The following is a 19,800-nucleotide window of genomic DNA, read 5'->3' as shown; positions in this document are numbered from 1 at the left end:
TGCCTGAGAGCTCCCGCGGTTAGTAAGATTGTGTTAATCTCCTTCATTCTTTAGTGACTGCTTTAAACTGTTGACCCAGTACACGAACAGAACAGCTTTTCTTTTTAACTCCAGCGGGGAAATAGATGGATTAATAAATAGAATAGATGTGCAGACAAGAAGCAACCTAGCGTGGGTGTGAACTGCGTGCTCAGGAGGAGGGCAGCATGCTGCTTTCTTTTATAAGTTATTCCATCAATGTCATACAAAATTCAAGTTAATTTAATTCATTAGCTCTGGCTAATTTTTATCTTCACTGATGACTGCGAATGTGTTACAGGGCGAACTCTGGCACTAGTTTTTAACTGTTCCAGAATTAAAGAAAATTAGAACTCTGAAGCAATTTGGCAAGTTGGATGTGAGCAGAGGCAGAGAAACTTAATTGGCTTTCATATTCTAGCTGTTATTGACCAGATAAATTATCTAAGACTCAGACTTTTCCTCTGCTAAAGCAGAAACATTAATAACCAGTATCTAAGGAACATCTGTACATATATGTAAGTATATACGCACATATATGTGTCTGTATGTATACGTATGGGTGGTTATTACTTTAAAACTGTTCAAAATTGTTGTCTGCTTGAATTAGTATTATTGCTTTAAAAGAAAATATGTACATTAATTAATAAAGTTTCTGTGTGATTATTTCGGGGGTTAATCTAGCTGGGCGGCTGGGACAAACAAGGGGCCCCGCTCCTTATTACAATAGTCCTGAAGGATCAGTCCTGTGTACTGGTGGTATCCCTCATAGAAGGTAGATCTGGAGAGGGTCATCCTAGCTATTTGAACATAATTCTGCCCTAACTGCTTATGGCCTCAGTGTCTCAGGAGGTGCTAGACTATATAGGCTAAGAGGTACATCTATGCAGCCTTGAGAAAGCCATCATCCACACCAGGTAAAGACCTTTCTAAGGCCAGTCTGTTGGGATCCTCCACACTCCTAAAAGTAGCTCTTCACCTGTGCTCGTCAATTTGATAGAATCCTATTTTGTTTTTCTCTGGGACCTTAGAAGGCTGTTGGCATTATTCATGTCTTCCCAGCGAAGGAATTCTCACCATCTCCCCCCCACTGTTCTATTGAAATATTACATTTTTACTAATAATGCTACAGAGATGATGACAACCCAATGTGTCTTTGTTCAGTCCCAGCCCTTTCCTTCCTTCACATTATCCTGAGATGTCTGCCCTTCACTCTGGAATATCATTTATATTGCTGATATCCACACCTTTCTAGACAAGTCAAACCTTTTGAGTATTGCAATAATATTACCTACAAAGTGCCCACTTGGGAAAGTTGGGTTACAAAGCAAAAAGACTGCTACCCAAAAAATCTCCCAGCGCTTTAAACAGGTTTCCAATCTTTCATTACACTGCGTTCAGTGCTACCCTGCAGCTAACATTGTTTTGTGTAGTTTCAAACTTTATAGACAGGAAGCACAGCCAACCTTTGAAAGGTTCTGCTCTTGGATCACTGTTGTATTTTCTAGATTTACCTATGAGGATATTTATAATTGGAACTAGTTATTTCTGATGCTGGTAATAGTTCACATCAATGTGTAGTGCCAGTTCATGTGGACGGGCATTTACAGTGCATGCATCCTTGTGCAGAGGATCAAGAAAGGGTTCTTCCCACTCTGAGGTGGAGACCCAGGCCTGAGCTTGATGGATTGACTCTTCAATTTTTCCCCAACATTGAATTATACTGCTCAGTTGTCCTCAGGGCTGCTGTGCTGTGCAAATTCACCTCAGCCACGAGTGAAAATGGCCTTGTTCTTCTTCACGTGGGCACTGCTGTCTGGCTGTTCCAGGCTTGTCAGATCTGTGAATATGGAGTAATATCTTGCTGAGATACGGTTTCACAGTTCTTGGGTTTCCTGTGAATCTGAGCACTTTTCATTGGGTCACAGGCTGTTTATGATTCACCATCTCATTTTCATTCTCATTCCTGTTGAACAATGTGTGCGTGGTTTGATGTTTCCATGACTAACACATTTATTGACTTAGAAAATTCTGTGATCAAATGGTGATGTTGCCAGTCTGTTGCTATGAAGAGACACCATGACCAAGACAACTCTTATAGAAGGAAATGTTTAATTTGGGGCTTGTTTACAGTTTCAGAAGGGTTAGTCCATTATCATCATGTCAGGGAGAGGCAGTGGCTGAGAGCTTTGTATCTTATCCACAGGCACTAGTCAGAGAGAGAGAGAGAGAGAGAGAGAGAGAGAGAGAGAGAGAGACAGAAGAGAGAGAGACAGAAGAGAGAGACAGAAGAGAGAGACAGAAGATACAGAGACACACACACAGAGAGAAGAGAAATAAGAGAGAGGAGAGAGACAGAAGAAAGGGAGAGAGACAGAAGAGACAGAGACACAGAGAGAGAGAGAAGAGAGAGAAGAGAGGGAGAGAAAGAGAAGAGACAGAGACACACAGAGAGAGATAGAGAGAAGAGAAGAGAATGAGAAAGAGAAGAGAAAGAGAGGGATAGAGACACAGAGAAAGAGAGAGAGAGGGAACAGAGAAGAGAGAGAAGAGACAGACAGACAGACAGACAGACAGACAGACAGACAGACAGACACACACACACACACACACACACACACACACAGAGACATGCCCCATTTTCATCAAAACCACCATACCCTGTCTTCACACAGTGCAAGAAGACCCTTGGAAGATTTTTGCTTCTGGGTTGCACAATTAGGCTGTGTAACTTAATTCTGTGAATACGTTAAACCCCAGCACGCCATGCCTTTCATTACCTAATACAGCCAACAGATGCTTTTCTTATTTTCTTCTTTCACCTGCCATTTTTAATACTTTCACCACATTCTACACTTCTGACTTTTCATCAGATTCCGTGTTCTTCTGCCTGAGTTACAACCTTTGCTGTCTTCTTTGAAAATGTGGCCATCAGCGTTCATGAGTCAGTGTGATCGGCTTACAGTGCTCTGCTGTTTTCATTAGATGGTTTCTTTTCTCTATAACTTTTATTTCATGTGCATTCATGTGTTGTGTGCATGTATGTCTGTGTAACACAATCCCCTTGAAACTGGAGTTATAGGCAGTTATTAGCTGCCATGTGGGTGCTGGGAATCAAACCTGGATCCTCTGGAAGAGCAGTCAGTGCTCTTAGACTCTGAGCCCCCATTAGATGGTTTCTTAATTTTCTATGTATTCTTATTTAAAGCCTTGGCTGATAAATACACATGCACACATATCATACACAAGGCTTGGGTTTGGTTTGCTTTCACTTAATTTAGGACATTTCTATTTGCACTAATTTTCTTTCCTAGGAATACTCTTTTTAAAAGTTTCTCTTGTTTTTGTTTTTGTTGTTAATGTTTTTGTTTTTGAGAGAGGGTCTGACTATGTAGCCCTGGCTAGCCTTGATCCCCCTGCCTCTGCTTCCCTACTTCTATAATTACATGCCTGGGCCATCACACCCAACTTCTAGTGATGTAGGTGGGTCTTCTAGCTATGTGTTAATTTCATTGGTTAATAAAGAAACTGCCTTGGCCCTTTCATAGGTAAGAACATAGGTAGGCGGGGAAAACAGACAGAATTGTGGGAGAGAGAAAGCTGAGACAGGCAGTCACCATGACTCTCATCTCCAAGACAGAGGCCATAGAGCCAGCCGCCAGGTCAGACATGCTGAATCTTTTCTGATGCTACACACATTAATAGAAATGGGTTAATCAAGATGTGAGTTAACCAGTAAGAGGCTAGAGCTAATGGGCCAAGCAGTGTTTAAATGAATACAATTTGTGTGTTGTTATTTTTGGGCATAAGCTAGCCAGGCAGCAGGGAGCTGGGCAGGAAAAAAAGCAAGCCTGCTTGCCTCCTCACTAAATTCTAAGACTCTTGTTAAGTTTTGGTACTAAGGCTATAGTTATATAACACCTTTAAAATTCTGGCAACTTCACCCTTGTAGATGCATATTTCTACATGGTATGGTGACTAGAATCTCAGGCCACACTTTGCACCTGCTGCACAGGAGGTGGTCACCTAGCCTATAGCCATCCCTAAGAAAGGGTCAAGATGTTGCTCTGCTCCTTCTCTGTAATTTGGAGGATGCTTGGGATAGAGATGCTAATTTAACCTACATGACAAAGGTGGCATACAGAGCAAGAAGATAAAAAGACAGAGAAGCATAGGTAGATCTATGGATGTGACCACAGCCATTCACCTGGCTACCTAAGAAACAGAATGCTAATAAATTTACCCTCAGTTTACATTTTGGTATACAGGCTGTTTGGAGAATAAACATAGAGGAATTTTCAGGATGTGAACTCAGGATTTTATGAGGGATCACTGAGAATCTCCCTCCTGAAAAAGCTATGTGAGCTGTCTCAATTAATCCCACACCTCCCCTCTAGTCCAGAGTAATAATTTGGGGTTTGGGCTGGCACCAGACCCCGATACACTTTTTTTCATGCTCATGAAGTTCAGGATATGTCATTCTGAAATATGGTTATGTGTCATGACAAAATATTTTATCATACAGATTATTTTGAGCTAAAAGAAACTTAAAACAAAAAGAAAGACAGAAAGGAAAGAAGGAAAGAAAGAGAGAGAGAAAGAGAGAGAGAGAGAGAGAGAGAGAGAGAGAGAGAGAAAGAAAGAAAGAAAGAAAGAAAGAAAGAAAGAAAGAAAGAAAGAAAGAAAAAGAGAAAACTAACGAAATCAGGAAGAGATTTTGCCTTCCTGTCATTTCTCAGAAAAACAGTTTAAGGTCTCATCCTTTTTGTAATGAGAAATTTATATCCACAAAGGAAATCGTCCTTGATGATGGTGTAGGACTAGAAACTCTAAACAAGTGCAGCATTGAGTCACAATGCATTTCTTCTCCCTGTCCCTCCCTCGGCCACTCCCAGAAGTCTTTTCCTTTCTGTAAGAGGGGAGACATGTAAATTTAGTCACCTGGCTATTAATTTTAGTCTCATATTTTTAGGGGGACCTCTGTGCATAGAGTATAATTTAAATTATTTTTCTCCACACAGTGTACATTGACTGGAGTGGATCGGTGTAAAACAGAACACCCCGGAGTTGACTGTCGCTTAGACTTATTTGACTTGCCAGCTTTTCCAGGTAATTGGCTTATTGATTCACTGTAGGAACACTCTCTGGAGAATGGAGCCCTTTCCTTCACCCGTTATCCCAGAGGAGTACTCTCCACCCAGGAACAGTGGCCCCTGAGGGAGATCACAAGAAGGTGTTTCCTGGGGGCTGGAGAGATGGCTCAGAGGTTAAGAGCATTGCCTGTTCTTCCAAAGGTCCTGAGTTCAATTCCCAGCAACCACATGGTGGCTCACAACCATCTGTAAAGGGGTCTGGTGCCCTCTTCTGGCCTGCAGGCATACACACAGACAGAATATTCTTTACATAATAAAATAAATAAATATTTTTTAAAAAAGATGTTTCCTGCACGAGTCTGCACACGCATTTGCTCTGCCTGCTTGATCCGAAAAGCCGATGAACAGGTTAGTCTAACAGTCGTTCTCAATCTTGGGAGACCATCAATATTACCTAGAGAGCTTTCCAACTATAATTAAATTCGATTATCTGGAATGTGAACCCAGGCACAGAAATGATGCAAATCCCCTTATTCTGTCCCCTCAGGATGCTGGGAATCAGTGCTTCAGAAGTGTCAGTGCCATGGGGGTGAGAACAAACACATCCATGGATATCACAGAAGGCAGACAGCCAGGCACAGACAGGCTGAGAAACTTACATAGGCTGTGCAGACAGCCATTTTCAGAGTGGGACTCTAATGTCACCCCAGAGCTCTGGCTTTCTCTCTATTTATTAGTTGGGTGTATGGGTCAGAGCCACGGTAGTTTTGCCTGCCCTTTCCAATCTTTCACCTCTCTTCTCATTCTCATCCCCACCCACATCCCATGCATACCCTCAGCCCTGTGCATTATGAGTGGCCTACAGCTGCTTCAGGCCAGTTCCCCTTGCCTTTGGACACTAACGCCATGCTCCTCATCACTGCCTCTTCAGAATGACCCTCTCAGAGTGATCCAGAATTCACTGACTCAGACTCACACTGAGTGTTGCGCTCCGTGTGTAGCAGGTAAAAGGAGGAGGAACATGAGGGGTGAGGTGACTGCTTGCTTCAGCTTTCAAGAGGCCTAGGATCCTCAAGTAATATAATTTAATTTATAGTAGAAAAGCTCTCTAGGTAATAGTGATGGTCTCCCAAGATTGAGAAGGACTCTTAGACATTGTCCACAGCAAAGACGAAAGGTAGTGATTCTCCAGTTTAAATTACAATGCTGTCCCTCCGGTAAATAGGCACAGAGAGAAAGAAATGTGGAAAGGAGAGGGAAGGTTTTGAACTGTCAGCCTCTTAAGTGTCTTCTGTCAGCTAAGCCACAGCTTGGTGGTGTTGTGGTTCGAATATAAACTCATCTCCAGAAGTTCAAGCCTTTGAACTTTGTCTCCAGCTGGTAGTACTGATTGGTAAACTCTGGAATCTCTGAGGGGAGGGCCTTAGGCTGGAGGAAGGGAGTGAGGAAGGCAAGCCTTGTGGGCTAAAGCCAAGCCACATATGATAGATTGGACCTCGCTCTCCTCTCTGTCCCCACCTCCACCCCGTATGCTAAAATGTAAGCAAGCAGCCTCCCCCTTCTGGTACAGCCAAATACACACACCCTGTCTCTGCCTTTGCGGAATGTGTCCCCTCACACCTTGTGACAAAATGGAGTTCTTTTCCATTAAGTCACTTCTTGTCTAGTGTCTGTTCACAGTGACAATAAAGGAAATAAATACAGGGGTAACGCAACTTACTTGGATGTCATACTTCAAGACTCAGCTGAGGTCAAAGAAATTTCTTCTTGGGTATCTGATTTGAGGGGTCTTTAGCAGCAAATTCAGCCTTGCTTGCCCCTCAGCACCTCATACTGCTTCATGAAGGATCTGTTTATCCTTCCTTCTTAATAGATCCTGAAGCCTTTGAAAGGGATGGGGAGAATCAGATCCTTCATTTGCTGCCTTGGAATCTGGCCAAATTCCTGGCTCAAAGAACGAATGCCAAGTCTTATGATCATAAAAAAAAAGACCAACATGTTAAAGGGGCCGTAGCTCAAAGTTTTAGTAGTCAGAATGATTCAGAGTTCAGATGACGGGAGATGACTTAAGCGGAAAAGTCAGGAACTACTTTTAGCTCACTTTAACAGCTGGGAATCAACTATATATAACCCCATGTTTAATTTCTAGGATTAACAAGACCAGGACAACTGAATAGACTCTAAAAGTGATTTAGTCACCCAGTTGCCACTTTATACCTGCCTGTTCATTTTCACTAACAGTTATTAGGATAAATGTCATGAAAATCATTACATATCTCTGAGATCTTCAACACAAAATTGAGATATAAACAAAACAAACACTGACATGTTTCTGTACATGCAAAGATGCCATTGGTATGCTTTTTTTGAATTTTACTCAAATTTTGTAACCATGGTAAACAGCAAGGACTGTAAACACAATCTTATGTTTTGGACACTAGCTTAGTACACAGAAGCACACCCTTTCCACACACTAAAATGTTCTCCTGTTTCTTCTTTTTTTAAAATTGATTTTATTGAGCTGTACATTTTTCTCTGCTACCCTTGGTATACTTTCTTTTTCCCCCAAGGAAAAGTACATGATGTCATTCAGATTTATTAGGCTGGAACTTTGAGAATAACTTGGGTGTGGATAAAATATGGCTTACTGATTGCTTATTCCCTGTCTGTCCTAACCTGTAAATCTGCGTGAGACTTTTTGACAGGAATCATGGGAGATTTAATATAGTGATCACCTTCAATCTTGCCAGATTTCCTCATCAATTTATTAAAGAAAGAGAATAACACTCTCTCATACCAAAATGCCAACTATTCAAGACCACGCCTAAGAAAATGCTAGATTGTATTTCACAGATGTTTGTTAGATGCTGAGGAAAGGGAAGGATTCCTGGAAGGTCGGCTGGTGGAGGGGAGGTGGGAGCTGTAAGCCATACTCTCTGTTGGCTTTCCAATCAGGTTCTCAGACAAGGCCCGGCAAGGGTCTGAAGTTTTAGTCTTCTCTGAAAAGGACTTCCTCTCTAACCCAGCAGTATAGCCTGCACAATTCTGGATAAAAAGGCATATGTCCTGTCAGTGTGTCTTAGGTCCGTGGTTCTACATCCTTCTCACTCAGATTTGTTTATAACATTGAACTCCCTTATCACAGCACTCTCCCCTCATCCTAGACAGGGTTTTTCTGGTTTTTTGGTGCCTGTCCTGGAACTCCCTCCGAAGACCAGGCTGGCCTCGAACTCACAGAGATCTGCCTGTCTCTGCCTCCCGAGTGCTGGGATTAAAGAAGTGAACTACCACCGTCCAGCTACTCTGGCACTTCCTTTGTCATTTGGAGTCATAAACAAAAGTCTCAGAGTATTATAGTCCCCTGTATCAGGAAGCCAAATAGGACTGCTCAACATTATGATTTCAGCTCTCATTTTGGTTGCTTTTCTTTCTTACTTTCGCGTGAGACTGGATCCATGCCCAGCACTAGCATGTTCTCGGGTGTCCCTACATGCAATAGAGTGTGCTGGACTTTACAGCGGAAGTCTACATATTATATAACCTTAATAAACTGCCTTTTGGTCCGAGGTATAGTGGTGTGTGTTCAATGATAAATGAAGCAGTAACATCAAGGTTTCTTTAAATAGGCATATAAAAAAAGTTATGTAATGGTCAGTTGACAAAAATATGGTACTAGGGCTCCCAGAAACCTAACACTACTTTCTCCACCACGGTCAATGGTACCCCTACACTCCTTACCTTCCTCTGGCCAAAGCATTTGTCTCCCGTATTGCCTGCCTCTGGGCCAAGTGGGTTGTCAGGGCATTTGTGGAGGTGGAGGGGAAGCTTCCCTCTCCGTGAGCCGAGCGGCCGGCAGGTGGCGCCCGACCTGCCGTTCTTGGCAGCGCTCTGTGTGGACCAGGTGGACTGGAAGGGGCGGAGGTATCCAGCAGCGGCCAGTGGTGGCTGCCCGCAGTCCCCCACCCCCTCCACGCAGAGCTCGCGACACGCGCGCCTGAAGAGGGCCCAAGAGCGGCGGCGGCAGAGCTAGCTGTCTTCCGAGCTCCGGCACCGCTGCCATCTGCTCTACGAGGTGTCCGCGTGTGCCCGGCGGCTCTCAGCTCCACGTCGGCCACCATGGAGGCGCAGGCACAAGGTGGGTGGTCGCCCCGTCGCCCCCGAGGTCTGATCCTGAGCTGCACAGAGAGACGCTTTGCCTGCTCTAGCTAACTTTACTTCTGGTCCGATGGGGACATCCTACGTGTACGGAACTCCGCGCCCACGCGCGCCTTGGGATCACGCTTGCATCCCTAGCCGAATTCGGTATTTGCGGTGGGGTTGGGGACTAGGGAAGAGGTCAGGGACCCGGAAACGGAGTAACCCTTCTGCAGGGATTGTGCTCCTGTCTGCACTACCCCTTTCCTTCCCACAGTCAGTCGCCCCCACTTCCTTACCGTAGAGGGTGCCCAAAGGACCTGTTGTGCGTGCTCCGGACCGTTGAGCTGTCTTCCCCGGGGAGTGGGATCCTCGGGACTCTCGCGGTGGGCTCGCGTCCTTCGGTTCACAAGTGCATACGGGGCGAGGCGGAGGTGGGGATGGGGGACACGGGATGTGTGTGACCCGGACGCGCGGCAAGGTGGTGGCTCTGTGTCTCTACTATGCGAGGGCTGAGGCGGGAGGATTGGCCTTCAAAGGCAAGAGAGCTTTACAACCCCTCCTGCCCCCAGCCCCATCTTCAGATTGATAACCATGTCCCGGTTTTCCGCGATCAGGGATAGGTCTCTACCTGCTAGCCGCACCGGGCGCCAGTCTTAATTAAGGGCTGCCCGCCCCCCACGCTCCGCGCGCTCTGTCTGTGCTCCGGTGTCCGCTGGAGGAGTCCAGAGAATGCTATAGGATGGATCAGAGGTGGGCAAGTGTGCAGTGAGGAAGAGTGTACCCAGGAGTACACTTTGGAAGCTACGCTCAGAAGGAATGGCTTGCATTTACACCATCAGGACCACCGTTCTTAACACTAAGGAATTCTGTGGCGCCTTTTAAATACATCAAATCCTAGAAGAAAAAAAAAGGTGGTGTCTCATACCCTTGGGTTCTAGGGGAAAACGCCGTTTGGCAGTGCTAGGTCTTGAGTCGTTGACCCGGTCGCTGCCAGGACCGCAGCAGGAACAGCATGAACCATACTCCTCCTTGGTTCCATCAACCAAGGTCCCGCCAGGAAGCTGCAGAGCTTCCAGTACCCCACCCTGCTATTATCTTAATAGGAAAGGAGAGGGCAACTAAAGGTGGAAGAAATTGTTTAATAACTTAAGGAAGCCTGTCCCGGGCCCTGGAGGGAAACTGTAAGGTCATCTGCAAGAGTCTCGTGATGGGAAAGTTTGGGCGCAACCCTCCAGAGCATGAACAAGTGCGCATGTGCAGCCAGTGGGGAATGCGAGGTCAGTGGATGCAGAATTACTCAGGAATCATCAGAAAGGATTAAGAGGGAGTCTGCCAAACCACTGCTAGACTAAAAAGGTTCTTCCTTGAGGCAGGCCACGTGCTCAGTCGTGAGGCAGAGTGGGAGGGGTCTGTGGAGGATGCGGAAGTGCCCAGATACTGAAGATGATCTGGTGTTGAGAGTAAACTGAAGACAGAGTTCATTGAGGAGACTTGCATGTAACAAAAGCTTGCAGATGGGCCTTAGAGAAGGTTCCTACTGACTGCTGGCAAGTAGAGAGTCTTGGATGAAGGTCAAATTCAAAAGCAGGTGTCCCAGTCTTTGTGTCTGAGCTGAAGCAGACATGGACAATCCTGGAGCTTTCCAACCTGACTTTCAGATTAGAATGCGTTCATCTCTAAGTAGTTGTGGAAAATTGGCTCCAGGGCCCTCCTAAAGACCCCACAATCACCGTCAGAGAGATGACTCAGTGGTTAAAGCCTGTACTGCTCCTGCAGAGATGCTTAGGACCAAACTTATTTGGTCCTCCATCTATATATACATGAGTGGCTAATAACTGCATGTAACTCCAGCTCCAGGGGAATCAGATGCCCTCTTGTGGTCTCTGTGGGAACACACACACATATATGCATGCATGCACGCACACATGCACACGCACATGCTTAAAAACATACCAAAAACCTGAGGAAGTTCAAATCTGTTGTATGTCTGCAAAGGAACTCTTATACATCTCCTGTATACTTTCATTTGTCTCCAGATCATTTATCACTGTGAGCCTTGTCAGTTTGGTTGCTCACCTTCCTGGACTTAGGGGGAGCTGGGAGGACCTTGGATTTAACATAGTGAAGGGAACCCTGATGGCTCTTTGTCTTGGAGAGGGGTGGAGTGGGGATATGGGTGGAAGGGAGGGGAGGGAATGGGGAGGAGGAGGGGAGGAGATGGAAATCTTTAATAAAAAAAATGAGAAAAAAAACTGATCCAACCAAATGTCATGAGAATAACTATATATATATATATATATATATATATATATGTGTGTGTGTGTGTGTGTGTGCATAATTAACTTATATATATATATATATAGTTAATCTATATATTAATTACAATGGCAAAAAGTCCATATATGTTCAGGTAGTTTTATCAAGTATTATTTATCTGTACCTGATTACATTCAAGATCCCATATCAGTCATTTTGGGATCCCTAGGGCCTAAGCATGAGTGTGCTTGAAAGCTATCCAAGCAATTCTATTATTCAATAAGGTAGGGAAAGAATTATGTTAATTAAAATGTACCGTCCCAAATTCTTAAGACATCTGAAACTATAGACCAAGAACTACCAATGTCACTAGCTTGCTTTATCTATGAGCAATCATTCCAATGCTTTCTTTTTCCAAATACAGTATCGGGAAGAACAAAGCCAGGATTGAGTCCTACCCCATGGAACTTACAGTAGAGTGTGAGATGGATACTCATCTGGCGCTTGCCTCACAAACCAAAATGTAAAATCACCACATACTAATCATGGGAGTGTGGATCCAGTAGTACAATGAAAACATAGACTTTAGGTCTGGTGGTCAATAGTCAAAATAGCTTAGGCTATTTCTTTTGTCTCTCTCTCTCTAGTCCCCACACTTTATACGCATTGACTCACACTGTGTGCATAGCCCCTGAGGAGGTAGGTAGATTTGTTGTTCCCATTTTGCAGAGGAGATGGGACAGAAGTTAGATTCCCTGTTTATGGATAAACAGGCAAGGAGTAGTGAAGTTGGTGTTGTGAGTGTATATTCCAGTTGAACCCTGAACTTCTAAAGGAAAGGTAAAACCCAAGTCTTAACTTCAGCTGCCATGTGACACTCTCCCCTCTGCCTTCCTGGCTGGATGGAACTGAATTGAACACTCAATGGGTGTTTGCTCTTTGATGCTAAAATAGACCTGTGGTTTCCAAGGTACAGGCTTCTACCCGTGGTTTATTTTAGAATTTTCTGGACTGGAGAGGGTTTATCTTTCTTCCTCCCTTCTTTTTCTTTTTCTAAATCTAAAGGAAAGCAAATGTGCGCGAGATCAGACCGCATCCAGTGACTAGAGCCCCTTGCTGCACACAGTGCTATAGATTTGTGTAGTCCATGCAGCTCAGAAATGCATAAGCAGGTCTTTGAAAGGCTCCTTTGGAGCAAAATTCTCCAAACATGTTCATTGGCTTTGTGAAAGAGTGAATTACTTCCTGCAAAACAAGAAGGAACACTGAGGAGCTGGTAGGTGGGGAACAGAGGGATTATGAGTGGGCAACTTACTGAGAAGGGGCTGGTAAGCAGAGTGCAGTGGGAAACCCTCAAGAGCACAGCCCTGCTAGCTGCTTTTCACTGGTCCTGGAGAAGTTTGCCTTCATAGAGTTGTATATAGTATCTGACATAGCATGGTTCCATGCATTCAGTACTGTATCAAAGTCTGAATTTTGATCTCAGACTGATTAAGTACAGTATTTATTATGGGTTTGGTATGTATCTCCCTCTGGTCTCGTGTGTTGAAGGCTTGACTTGTTGAAGGCTGCGATATTGATTTCACTGTGGTATTTGCAGTCATTGGGAGGTGGTTCAATCTTGAAGAATGTTGCTTAATCAATGTTGGGAGGTGGTTTAATCTTGAAGACTGTTGCTTAATCAATGTGTTAATCTGTTGATGGGTTCATAATTTGATGGCTGGACTGGGAGTTAGTGGGAGGTGGGACCCAAATAAGGAATTGGGTCCCTTAGTAATGGTAGCCTGAAAGTCTAACTCTCAAGGCCACCTCTAGGGTTCGAGGAAGAAGTCCTCAACGAAGTGAAACTGAGCTTATCTTCTATCTGAGGGTAAAGACTCACACACACAATCTGAGGGTCATGCTCTTTATTATTCTGTAGCTCCTGTTCTGCCTCCACAGCTTCTAGGTCTCCTTTGTTCCAATTCTCGCTTGCTTCCTTGTTCACCTGGCTTAAATGCATTTTTTTTTTTACAGGAGGCTTAGGCAAAGTTATAAGAATTACATCTCATTGGTCACAGCACATTCCTTGGGTAAATTATGAGCTGAGCCATTTACCATGGCAATGCAATGTTTCAAGGTTCCAGGTGTAAGACTGACTGGCTGGGGGCACAGTGCCTGGGAGAGACAAGCTGCAGAGAGGATCTGCACAGAGAGTCAGGTCTTATCAGCCAGACTTGGCAAGTAAAGAATTGGTCTGATTTTTTTTAGGTTGCTTTGTGCTAGTAACCTTGGCTAGATATTGGCAACTCTGATCTTGTGCACATCTGTAAAGTTTTTAACTTGTGATCCATTTACAGAAACATTCAGTCTAGTTTGAACTTGCTCTGAAGTAAAACTGAGCTAATTGTGTTAGTCTGAGTAAAAGGAACAAAACGGGCTTTTAAGTGTCTTACAGTCCTTGTGGGACAATAGATCTAGTTATGAGGCATGTCATAGAATATTTTCTGTACATCAAAATTATTTAGATTAATAAAAAGTCATCTTCCTGACTATCCATAGATAAATGTGCCCATAAAAATGAGATGCAATCATGAGACTACACATACATATCATATGAAATTACACACTACAGTGTGTAATTGGGAGACACCATAACTGCTTTAGCAAATGTGAAAGTTGGACAGGAGCAACAGTTTTCAGAGTTGGTGGTCCCGTAGGCCCTGCCTGGACAGGATTCTCCTTTATCTGAGAATCATTCCTCTGGGTTGACATCAGAACACTAGTTGTCACCTGCTGTGCACGTCCACAGCCCTCAACACCTGAGACTTTTCCATTGATTGGAATCTTGCTTTGCTTCCTGCTTGTAGTGAGGCAAGCTGCTGTGTTCACCTGTGTTCTAACTGCCCTGACATTCTGCCCCATCATGGTCCAACAGCAATAGAGCAAGCTGACCATGGATGAAAGTTGCTGAAGCCATGATCCTAAATAATTTTTTTCAAGCCACAAGTTGTTTCCTCAAAGTATTTTGTGACAGAAGAGAATGTTAACTATCCCACAATATTCTGATAATTAGACAGCCATATATAATTTCTAGTCAACCACATGACATAGGAAACAGCTGACGCTCTGCAGGGAGTAATTTTTGTTGAGCTATGATGTTTATTAGTTGAAATGGTTCAAATTCTTCTCATCATACGACATTTTCAATTTATGATGTCTGTATTGAGGCATAGCCCCATAGTTAAACTTAGAAACGCCTGGAGTAAGGGAATTTGGATAGGATTGTAGTATGCTCCTGAAACATGTGGTAGCCATTTAAAACAAAAGTTCCTGATCCCTTTCAACTGTACCTTAATGTTTTATTGTGTCTCTGCTTCTGACTATGGGGAGTCTCTGCCTGCCTCTGATAAAAACGTGTGGTTGGGTTAAGGGCTCACCTGGCTAAATCCAGCTAAATTGCACAACTCAAGAGCCTCAAGTTAACCACATCTAAAATGATAACTTTTTCATATGAATTAATATTCGAAGGTTCCAGAGTTCAGGACCTGGGAGCCATTATTTAGGCTATTGCAATAACTCCTTTTTTCTAATCAGACATTTAACTGGGATAATTCCTAAAAGCCCATAAATGACACGATGTTAGGAAACACTGGATTATTCTACCTGTTTGCAAATCCTATTAATGTGACAGTGTCATATTGACTTATATTACCCTTTGCTCAAGACTCTTGTTCCAGAAAAGATCTTACTACACAGTTTATGTGGATATATAAGTAAGATACAAGTCAATATAAATTAGAAATGAATGACAGGAAATAAAGCTATGAACAGAAAATGAGGCCAGAAATAGTAAACCTGTGAGATGTAATCAATTGTGTAGTTTTTACTCCATGAAAAGGGAAATCTTTTTTATAACATTTATTTATTTTATGTGTGTGGGAACACATGTGCCATACATACATGGGATGTTCAGAGGTCAGTTTTTGAGTTGGTTCACTCCTTCAACCATGGGGTTCCCAGGGATTGGACTCAAGTCATCAGACTTTGTGGTAATCACCTTTTTTTTTTTATCAACTAGCCATCTAGCTAGTGCACCCCCCCCCCCAAGAATGAGGACTTGCTTAGTAAACAAAGTAAGTCATTTTGTTATGGGTAAGTAATTTTGTTCCAAAGTAACGAGTATTCTTCTTTTCATGGCAAATAGCAACAGATTCCTATATGGTTAAATTACATTAAGAGAAAATTTACATTTTATTCAAAATTTTTGTTTCATTTTAGTCAATATAATCATAAGTTTAGAACAATGAAATTTAACTGCTAACATTTTTCTAAGAATTACTGCATGTATCTATTTGTTTTTCTAGTGGGGGTGCACATATACCACAGTACTCCTGTGGAGGTCAGGACACAAGCTGAGGGAACTGGTCATCCTGCCGTGTGGATTCTGGGGATTAAACTCAATTCATCAAGTGTCTTAATTAGGATTTCTGTTGCTTTGATGAAATACCATGACCCAAAAGCAAGTTGGGGACGAAAGGGTTTATTTGGCTTACACTTCAGTAGTCTTGTTCATCACTGAAGAAAGTCAGGACAGGAACTCAAACAGGGATGGATTTCAGAGGCAGGAGCTGATTCAGAGGCCATGGAGAGGTACTACTTACTGACATGATTCCTATGGCTTGCTCAACCCACCCTCTTATAGAAACCAGGACTAGCAGCCCAGGGATGGCACTACCGTCAATGGGCTGGACCCTCTTCCATTGATCACTAAATGAGTAAATGGATCTCATCGAGGCATTTCCTCAACCTCAACTAAGGCTCCTTTCTTTGATGACTCTAGCTTGTGTCAAGTTGACAAACAAAGCTAGCCAGTACATCAGGCTTGGTAGCAAGGACCTTCACCTGCTAAGCTATCATATATATATATATATATATATATATATATATATATATATACACATATATACATATATATATGGTTGTATTATAAATTCTTGCTGCAATTCAAACAGATCTCAAATCAGAAGATAATATAGACGTTGTAGCCAGTGGGAGTCCATCTTGAATTGCTCTCCCTAACATACATATACTTAGGTTTCTTAATATTTTGAATAGGCAGATTCTGTAAACTTTCTTCAAAAAACTTAGAAACAGATTATCTATTTTGGCAGACTTCCTACTTAACAGTATCTGACAGCTCTTTGTGAATGTTTGTGCTTGCCTCTCTCAGCCCATGACAAGACCTGCACATGCATTGCTTTGTTGAAATGTGTGTAGGAACACCACCGATCGTGGTTAGGATCAGTTAGCTGGGTTTGTTCACAGGAGAAAGAATTCTGTTAGATCATCCAACATGTGCTTCACAGAAATAGCACAGAATTTTATCACCAGATCTAGGAATAGTCAGTTTAAGTAGTTTAAATGTTCCACTTGTTTGCCCATATCTATTAATAATGGTGTTTGTGGATTTTATGCTTCTCTCTCTCTGTGTGTGTGAATGAGTGTATGGATATTTGCATGTGTGTGCGCCTCAGAAGTCTTTCCCCATCACTTTCCACTATGTTTTCAAAGCCAAATGCTCTCTAATCTGGTGCTCACCATTTAGGCTAGATTGGCTGTCCACCAAGCCCCTGGGATAGCTACGTGCTGTCACTGGAGTTACAGATGGCTAACATTTCACCTGGATGCTTGGGACCTAAATCCAGGTCTCTATACTTAAATAACAGGTACTTTACCTACTGAGCCATCCCCATATCCTCACTCTCAGTACTTTTAAAAGAAACTGAAAATTATAGGATCTTTGTGTTACTTCTAGAAAATGGAAACTGTATTCTCCAAACACTAACTAAAAAGGACTAATTGTAAAATGTATCCCCCTTCAAGATTTTGTTTTGCCCTGTGAATATAATAATACATAACAGTTTAGATGAAAAAATGTTTTATTCAGTGAATTCTCTCCAATACATATTAGCAAAATATCTACTTTAAGAGAGTATATAATGAAACTGTGGGAAAAAAGAAAAAAACGATCTGCCACTTAAGTTACTTAGCAATGTTTGTGATCATGGTCTAAAACAGTGGTTCTCAACTTGTGAATCTCCATCCTTTGAGGATTGAATGACCCTTTTATAGGGGTCTCCTAACACCATCCTGCATATCAGATATTTACATTATGATTCATAACAGCAACAAATTGACAGTTATGAAGTAGCAATGAAAATAATTTTATGGTTGGAGGTCACCACAGCATGAGTGTAGTGATGAGGCCAGTGGGCAGGCCTGCTTTTTGTCCTGCCCTGCTCCCAGCTTCCTTGCTAGCTTATGTCCCAAAATAACAACACACAAACTGTATTCATTTAAACACTGCTTGGCCCATTAGCTCTAGCCTCTTATTGACTAATTCTCACATTTTGCTTTAACCCATATTTAGTAATCTGTGTAGCACCACCAGGGGTGGCTTACCAGGAGAGATCTTAACCTGTGTCCGTCTTGGAGAGGAGAGGCATGGCGACTTCTTGAGGCATCTGACTGAGCCATCTGCCTCACTTCCTTCTTCCTGTTCTGTCTACTCCACCCACCTAAATCCTGCCCTATCAAAAAGCCAAGGCAGTTTATTTATTAACCAATGAGAGTCCTCCATCACATGAGGAACTGTATTAAAGGGTCACAGCGTTAGAAAGATTGAGAACCACTGGTCTAAAGCGTCAAGTGAAGAAAAAGGTGTCTGCCTCAGTCACTTAGCTTGCTCTCAATGTATGCAGGTGGTCGCCATTACTGCTGCTCTGGAATTTTCCCAGTGATTTTTGGAAGCCACTTGTTAAGCTTATTGAGTTATGATGCAATTAAGAACACATGAAAGATGATTGTAAAATGTAATTTTTCAAACATGTCATGCTGCATTCCATCAAATGTCTACAAAAGTAAAATATAATTTACTTAAAATATTTGCATTTAAATAAGAATTATTATTGATATACTGGGGAAGGCAGCAAAACATTTTGATGTATTTGATTAATACTCAGGTTAAAAGGAAGCTTTCTGTCCTTAAGTAATGATACATTTTTAAAGAGTTTCTCTCAGTGTGTTTTGTGTATAAATGTTGTGCTTTGATATATAAGATGTGAAGTTCCCAGAATAAAACCACAATCCACAATACCCTTAGTCATCAACAAATTCCTTCTTTTTGAAAAGAACAAAACTGGTATTTTACTTTAATCAGAAAGTACACCATACTGAAAATGTGTGTTAGACCTTGTTTCCAAAGTTGTCGTGGTTATTTATATCCTAGAGAAAATTGCATTTTATTTGAAATTGATTTAAAATGTGGGATCCTCTTCAACTCCTGGAAAAATTGCAAAATGGGGTTTTCTTCTTCCAGTTAGAAATGTCTTTTGTCAGCTATTAGCAAAAGCATCTTGTCAGATGGATCGTGAATGCGGAATTGATTCATTTGAGAGAAAACAAAAATTTGGGATGAGGGGAGTGAGAAACACTTCTGCAGATATCTCTCTTAGAGTCTGGATGTTGGTTATCTGTGTTTTTTTCCATTAGTGTCTCCTCTACACATGAATGAACTGAGACCAGCAATGATGAACGAGAGAGAAAGAAAGCACTGTGTATATTTCTCAACATTTCAGCTTCCAAAATAGATTCATTTCTACATAATAACATCAGGGAAAGATAATTTCCCTTATTTCACAGGGCAGGCTTGGGGGAAAATTTAGTTCTTGTCCTGTGTTATTCCTGTTTAACTGATGAAGGATTCCAGGAGGTTCTAAGATATGAGTGTTACTGTACAGCTTGTTTCAAACAACTGGAAGAGAGTCAAGGGTTGAGGGGAATTAGAGTAATGGTGTTTTGAATTCACTTGTTAATAAAGTTGTTGATTTCCTTCCTTAAAAGATTTGGGCAAAAATATTAATTTTCTCAAAGACTATCGTTTTATATCTTGCTGTCCAAAATCTCACAGTTAGATGTAAATAGAGTTTAGATGTAAATAAATAGAGATTTTGATGACCTTTTCTAATAGGAGAAACAGTAAAACCCATTCATATGTGGCTTAATCCCATGTTTTATGTACTCACCATTAAATCTACTTGATTGCAGCAATGAAGGAATTGATAACATGAAAATAAATAACTGTATCATAGGTGTTCTACCTCAGGTAGACTTGGAGCTCAGTGCCTCTCTTCTATTGACTCTGAACTAGCATAGAAGTGTATCACCCTCTTCCCTCAGATGAAACTCTGAAGCCCAGGACCAGACAGCTCGTATCTTCTCAGATCGTATACTGTGTCCACTTTTATAGAGCTCT

At 42.3% G+C, this 19,800-nt stretch overlaps 1 protein-coding gene across 2 annotated transcripts in view; it reads left to right on the top strand.

The window, feature by feature from the left end:
* Window positions 1–9,018: 9,018 nt before the first annotated feature.
* Tpd52l1 (TPD52 like 1) overlaps window positions 9,019–19,800 on the top strand; it is a 103,595-nt gene continuing 92,813 nt past the window's right edge. For both annotated transcript variants that reach the window (XM_038340290.1, XM_038340289.1), the window contains exon 1: window positions 9,019–9,246. In XM_038340290.1, the coding sequence (XP_038196218.1) occupies window positions 9,228–9,246 (19 nt within the window). In that variant the 5' untranslated portion in view covers window positions 9,019–9,227. The remainder of the gene's footprint in view (window positions 9,247–19,800) is intronic.

The sequence above is a fragment of the Arvicola amphibius genome, chromosome 8 (assembly GCF_903992535.2).
Source record: "Arvicola amphibius chromosome 8, mArvAmp1.2, whole genome shotgun sequence".
Taxonomy (NCBI): domain Eukaryota; kingdom Metazoa; phylum Chordata; class Mammalia; order Rodentia; family Cricetidae; genus Arvicola; species Arvicola amphibius.
The sequence above is the reverse complement of the archived record's forward strand: the minus strand, read 5'-3'. Positions and strand labels throughout refer to the sequence as shown.